General features: G+C 56.9%; 1 protein-coding gene across 1 annotated transcript; it reads right to left on the reverse strand.

Moving 5' to 3' along the window:
- Positions 1-2,382: 2,382 nt before the first annotated feature.
- Positions 2,383-4,406, reverse strand: LYPD5 (LY6/PLAUR domain containing 5). The gene is made up of 4 exons (XM_029924125.1): positions 4,328-4,406; positions 3,642-3,818; positions 3,289-3,435; positions 2,383-2,993 (listed from the first exon to the last, which is right to left on the reverse strand). Exons 1-4 carry the CDS (start codon positions 4,389-4,391, stop codon positions 2,737-2,739), a joined length of 645 nt encoding a protein of 214 aa, XP_029779985.1. The 5' UTR covers positions 4,392-4,406; the 3' UTR covers positions 2,383-2,736.
- Between the last annotated feature and the right edge of the window lie 2,055 nt (positions 4,407-6,461).

Consider the following 6,461-nt stretch of genomic DNA (forward strand, 5'->3'; position numbering starts at 1 on the left):
TTGGAATCATCCTGAGTCATCCCCCCCCCCCCCCCCCCCCCCCCCCCCCCCCCCCCCCCCCCCCCCCCCCCCCCCCCCCCCCCCCCCCCCGCTCACCAGCCTGGTCAGCTGTACCGACAAAACCCATCTCTCATCAAATCCCTTGCACACTCCATGGCTACTCCAGTCCTGACTCGCCTGGACTGCGGCCGTGGCCACCTCTCAGGTCTCGGCTTCCACTCTTGCTACAGGAATCTTTTTTTTTTTGAAAGAGAAAGCATGGACGCAAGAGGACATGCTGTATGACTCCATTTATATGACGTTCAATATTAGGCAAAATTGATGTGTGCTAGAAGTCAGAGTAGTGGCTACCTCCAGGGTCAGGGACTGCAAATGTTCTACGTCCTGATCTAGTGGGCGTCACTCAGGGGTCTACACATGGAAAAATGGCACTTTATGCCTTTTACTGGATGTATTTTATGTTTCAATGAAATGGAATTATGCACACTTATAATTATATATGCATATTATAATAATAACATTATGTATACATGTATGAGATCTAATAATATACTATACATAAAATGTTATATAATATATATTTATGTAGAACATGAAGCCCCCTGATGTAAATTCTCCAAAGGATTCCGTGTCAGAATGGAATCCCCAGAAAAACAGAACTAGCCGGAGATGTGTACTAAGAGATTTACGGCAAGGGCTTGGCTTATGGGATTGTGCAGGCTGGCCGGGCGAGGTCAGACTCCGCAAGGCGCGCGCGGTCGGAGGGGCAGGCTGGGACTCTCGGGCACGGACTGAAGATGCTCTCTGAGGCAGATTTCATTTTCAGGCAAGCCTCAGCTCTGCTTCCAAGGACTTTTCAGGTGGCTGAACCAAGCCCACCCAGATGACCGTAATGCCCCTTACTCAGTCTGCTGACCATGGACCGTACTCACAGCTACAAAATACCTTCGCACTGAAACTGAGATCGTGTTTGAATGAATTACGGAGACTGCAGCGCAATCAGGTGGGCACGTCAGACTGGCCCTCCCACCTTCAAACCACATTGGCAATAAACCCCAGAGTCTACTTCCTGCGCTAGAAAGGCCACTTTCTCGAAGGTTGGGACTCTTTTTTTTTTTTATGTTTATTTTTGAGACAGTGCAAGCGGGGGTGGGGCAGAGAGAGAGGGGGACAGAGGATCTGAAGCAGGGCCCAACACAGGGCTCAATCTCACCAACAGGGAGATCGTGACCTGAACCAAAGTCGGACACTCAACCGACTGAGCCCCCCAGGCGCCCCAAGCAGGCCACTCTTCTGCCTGTTCTGTTTACTGCTGTGTGCTCAGAAACTCCAGCAGTGCCTGGCGTGTGGCCGGTGCTCAGTAAGTATGATGAATGAGTGGATATTGACCTCCAGCTTCCCCTTCTACGTCAGGATGTGTAGACATCTAGAACCCTTCTCCCTTGACCTCCTAGGAAGGTAGGAGCATCTGTGAGAGGCTTTCCTCCTCACACGGCTGCCTGTTCAGGAAGCTAGAAGGTGTGGGGACCCATCCTTGCTCTGCCACTCACTCTGAAAATCACTCTCCCTCACTGTGCCTTGGGCCACCGGTCTGCCAGGCGGGGATGTGGCGCCCTTGCTTGCGTGCCTCTCTGGGTCACTGGGAGGATCAGGTGGGGAAAGGATGTGGAAAGGCATGGTAAAGCACGGGCACAAGAGGACATGCTGTAGGATTCTGTGCTGTAAAGTTCATGTGTTTGCGTAAGGTCCTGCACACCTCGTGCTCCTTCCTACCTCCGGATCTTTGTCCAAGCTGCCTCCTCCACCTAGAGTGCCCTTCCTCCTGCCTCTCTTGGCCAAGACCTCTGTGTCCCTTTAGGGGTTTGCTGAAGATTCACTTCTTCCAGGAAGTCTTCCTCAGTCTCCACAGCTTCGAGAGCTTTTCCTGTTTTGGCTTTGCCTCAAGTATTTTTTTTTCTGCCAAATTAATCAACACCTGTGTGTTTGGGAGGTAGAATCGCCTGATGGCTGACGGGGCTGGAAGTCACGCTCCGGGCTCTCCATTTACTACACACAAGCCCAAGCAAGTGCCTTCACCTCTCCTTTGCTCCTGGGGATTGTGATGACACCCCACTCCCGTTGGGCGGCTGCTGTGTCCCAGTTACTCCATGGTCATCTCCTTAGATTTTGACCACAACCACTGCAAAGTAGATCTTGTCATTATTGGAGGTTTTATTTTCACCTCTGCCTTCTAGGTGAGAAAGGTGCACAGAGGTCAAGTAACTAGCCCAAGGTCACCCACAGGCTAAAGGGTAGAGCGGGCTGGAGTTTGGGCTCTTGGCTTCTAGGACATGCTGCCCCTTGAATGTCTCACGTCGACCCTAATAAAGCCATTGTCGTAGCTCCAGGCTGGCTCCGGAGGGGCAGGAAGGTGAGCCGGTGGTGGGGTGCCCAGCCCTGACTGGCGCCCAGGAATGGCTATTCTTAAGATTGCTCTTCATCTGGGCCAGGATGTGGCTGTTTCTCCCCACCCTGGGATGGTGGGGACCTTTCCCAATTTCTTCCAGGCCTGCTGATCAGATAAGGGCAGGGTAGGGGTAGGGAAGGGAGGGAGGAGGGGGCGAGACAGGAGGGCAAGCGTTGTTAGACATCATTTCCCCCAGGAGCCACTTTAGGAGGCTGAGGTTGTGTGAAGTTGGGAGTGGTGGGTCCGTGCCTGCCCCCAGCATCCTGCTCATGACACAGCTGGGGGGGCTTCTAGGAGGAGGGCGCAAAGGGGCCTCCCAGAGCGCCAGCCAGCAGGGGGACCAGGAGGAGCAGGGCCATGCTGTGGGGCGCCTGGGAAGGGGTGGCGGCCGAGGTGGTGAAGGGCTGGGTCACGGAGTCCCTGTTGCAGAGTTGCCCCTCGCAGCAGGAGCCCTGGAGGTCAATGTTAGTCCAGGGGCTGGAGGTGCCCTTGACGGTGCAGGAGGGCCGGTGGCAGGTCCTGATGTAGACGGGAACTGAGAGATTGCCTGGAGAGGGCAGGGAGGAGGGGCGAGAACTGAGGGGGGCAGCACACCTGCACTCACGTCAGAGGCCAGGGCCGTGACTGGGTCCCCAGACTTCCTTCCTGTCTCTCTCCTCAAACTAGGACCCTGCCTCCTCCTTCAGACCAGGGACATGACTTCTTCCTACAGACCAGGGCTCTGCCTCCTGTCTCAGACCAGAGCCATGCCTCCCTGACAGGCCTGTCTGGCACCTCTACCCACAGGCCTGCCCTGCGTCCACACCCTTTGCCCTGGCTATGTCCCACTCCCAGCATCTCACCAACAGTCATTTGGCCATTGCCCTGGAAGCAGACGCTTTGGTCCTGGTGACACTGGACCCGTCGGGACTTTCCCAGGGTGCAATCCTCCGGGTGGATCCCCAAGCAGGCGTAGCACTCCATGCCACTGAGAGTTGGTGGGTTGGGTGCTGGCAAGAGAATGTAAACACACACTCGGGTAATGGTTTCCAGGTACGGTTGTGTGGGCTGTGCACCAGGGCTCCAGCCTAGCCTGACGGTGAAGGCCTGAATCCTAGCATGTTGGAGGAGGCGCCCAGTGGAGGTCACGGCTGGTCCCTGCCCGGGCCGGGCCCCTCCCAGCCTACCTCGTGCCCAGCCCCGCCCTCCGGCTTACCCGGGCTCAGATTGGGGAGGACGTTGTGGGTCAAGAGGTTGGCGTTGCACAAGTCCGTCATGCAGCCGCGCACCACCGAGTAGTCAGGCGGCAGCGCGTGTTCATCCGCGAGCATCTGGCCCGTAGGCGGGCCTGTCCAGCAGCCCTTCTGTACCAAGGTCACCGTGGAGCGGTACCCTGGGGGCGGGAGGGGATGGGGCCTGGTGTGCTGCCTGGTCCCAGGTGCTGCCTCATCCCAGCCTCTCCCTCCTCTCGCTCTCCCTTCCCGGCGCGGTAGGGCCTCTCCCTCTAGCCTCCAGTCTCTCCCTCCTCCTCCGCTCTTCTCTCTCACTCACCTTGCCTCTCCCTTCCCTTCCTCTCTCCCTTCAAACTCCACTTCCCCTACTTCCCCCACACCTCCCTTCCGCCACCCTTTCAGCCCCTCTCCCCGCCCCTCTCCCTCGCTGTCTCCCCCGATCTCCTACCCTCCTCACGCCCCTCTTCCGCCGGGGTCCTTCTCCCACCCCTTCCTCCATCTCCGCTCTAGGTCTAAGGTCGTCCTGTCCCGTGTCTTCTCCCCAGTCCCCCAACCCGTTGGCTCTTGCTCCCACCCTCCTCCCTCCCTAACCTCTCATCCCTGTCTCTGCCCCCACCCCTTTCCCTTCGGTGCTAGCTTCTCCTTTTTCTGCCGTCTCCCCACCCCTCACCAGTGTCCAGGGACAAGACAGCCTCGGAGCACCCGTGGGGACAGGAGATGCTGTGGAACTTCATGGCACTGAGGTCAAAGGGCCCGAAGTAGACGTGTTGAAAGCTGTAGCATTGCTGGGCTTGGGACCCTGAGGGGAGAAGCAAGGTGGAGGGGGTGAGAGGAGCAGGCTGGGGTTGGGGTTATTCCAGGAGCTCCCCCTGCAAATGCCAGTCTGGCCAGCCAGGCTGCTCTGCTCTGAGAGGAGCCGGGCCTCGTTGCCTGGAGAGAACCGAGGTCTGCCACTCTGGTTGGTCATCACTGGGTCTGCCTCTGGGCAGAGTATCAGCCTCTGTGCACCTGCCAGGCCTGTTTCCCTCCCCCGGCTGTTCCAGATCTCCACCCTCCTCCAGGAAGCCCTCTAAGATTTAAATAGAGGAGGAAATGATTCACGCCTGCTCTGCCTGTCCCTCTCCCAGCTAAATGCAGGGTGTCCAGTAGCTCTAAAAGGCCATGGGTGGAAAGCAGACTCTGGCATTGGCAATGGGACCTGCCATCATGGACTGTAGACACACACACACAGCCAGCCCGGTGATGCACTCACAAAGCACTGGACACTGACAACATGACGAAATTGGCACAGGCTCATGCAGGTCTTGCCAACAGACCCAGACTCTCCTGAGCATCCATGCAGAGTTCTACGTTCCCACGTGAAACAGTTACCCCCCACACCCTGCAGTGGAAGGTCCCCCAACCAAGACACGTGCAAGAGCCTATGGGACAGAAAGTGTGCGGATACGGAACCAAAAACAACCCGCAGAGAGACCCAGGGACGTAGGAAGTCACACCCAGAAAGAGAGACAGATACGGCCTCAAGTGTCACAGACACACAAATAAAATGAGAGACCAGGATTATGCACAGTTAGAGATCCAAAAAAGAGACCCAGAAAAACATACAGTTTATTTTTATTAAAAAAAAAATTTTTTAAATACATGTATTTATTTTTGAGAGATAGAGTGAGACAGAGCACGAGCAGGGGAGGGACGGAGAGAGAAGGAGACACAGAATCTGGAGCAGACTCCAGGCTCTGAGCTAGCTGTCAGCACAGAACCCGACGTGGGGCTCGAACCCATGAACTATGAGATCATGACCTGAGCCGAAGTCGGACACTAAACCGACTGAGCCACCCAGGCGCCCCAAAAACATACAGTTTAAAGCCATAGACAAACACAAGACCCAGGAGATGCTTGGGGCGCAGATACACAGAGAGACAGACACACGTGAAAACACCCGAGCTCATGTACACAGAGACAAACACAGCCCTGCCAATCCCAGGGATGCACAAACACAGGGCAGCACCGATATGCAATATTATACACACACATCCTTTACAGAGAAACTGAAACTCGGAGGAAACAGACCCGTAAACATATTGCCTAAGTGCTTGTTCACATATGAGAAGAGTGAAACACGCACCTGCCCAGAGACCCACTGGCCATGCCCACATGGACACACGCGGAAACCCAACTCTCTTCCGTGGACGAGCAGACACACACGGTGGCCTGGGTGCAGGCTTAACCTTCCCCTGCTCAGCTCCTGATGGGAGCATGTCCCTGTCCTTACTCAAACCGGGGGAAAAGGCTGCCCCAGGATGAGGCCAAAGTTCTCTGTCAGGTCTGGAAAGAGCCCCCAGGGGTCCCCTGAAGTGCCCCTGAATGGGGGTATGGGCAAGAAGGGTGGGAGGCTGTAGCAGTGGAGAGAGAGAGAGACGCCAGAGAAAATGACTGATGGTAGAACAGAGGAGAGGAAGACACAGGAGGAGGACATGGTCTTCAGCCCCTCCTCCCTCAGACCCAGGGGTCCAGGCCTCCATGCCCTCCTCCCTCAGACACAGGGGTCCAGGCCCCCAGCCCCTCCTCCCTCAGACCCAGGGGTCCAGGCCTCCATGCCCTCCTCCCTCAGACACAGGGGTCCAGGCCCCCAGCCCCTCCTCCTCAGACCCAGGGGTCCTGGCCCCCAGCCCCTCCTCCCTCAGACCCAGGGGTCCAGGCTCCCAGCCCCTCCTCCCTCAGACCCAGGGGTCCGGGCCCCCAGCCCCCCTCCCTCAGACTCAGGGATCCAGGCCCCCAGCCCCTCCTCCCTCAGACCCAGGGGT

The sequence above is a fragment of the Suricata suricatta genome, chromosome 16 (genome assembly GCF_006229205.1).
Source record: "Suricata suricatta isolate VVHF042 chromosome 16, meerkat_22Aug2017_6uvM2_HiC, whole genome shotgun sequence".
NCBI classification, from domain to species: Eukaryota; Metazoa; Chordata; class Mammalia; order Carnivora; family Herpestidae; genus Suricata; species Suricata suricatta.

What these genes read in the sequence shown, in the direction of transcription:
- LYPD5 (XM_029924125.1), bottom strand. Translation starts at nt 4,391, where the DNA reads ATGAAGTTCCACAGCATCTCCTGTCCCCACGGGTGCTCCGAGGCTGTC. An exon ending in TGTCTTGTCCCTGGACACTG is followed by an intron (nt 3,819 to 4,327) that starts GTGAGGGGTGGG and finishes TCCCGCCCCCAG; the next exon opens with GGTACCGCTCCACGGTGACC. An exon ending in CAATGGCCAAATGACTGTTG is followed by an intron (nt 2,994 to 3,288) that starts GTGAGATGCTGG and finishes TGCCCTCTCCAG; the next exon opens with GCAATCTCTCAGTTCCCGTC.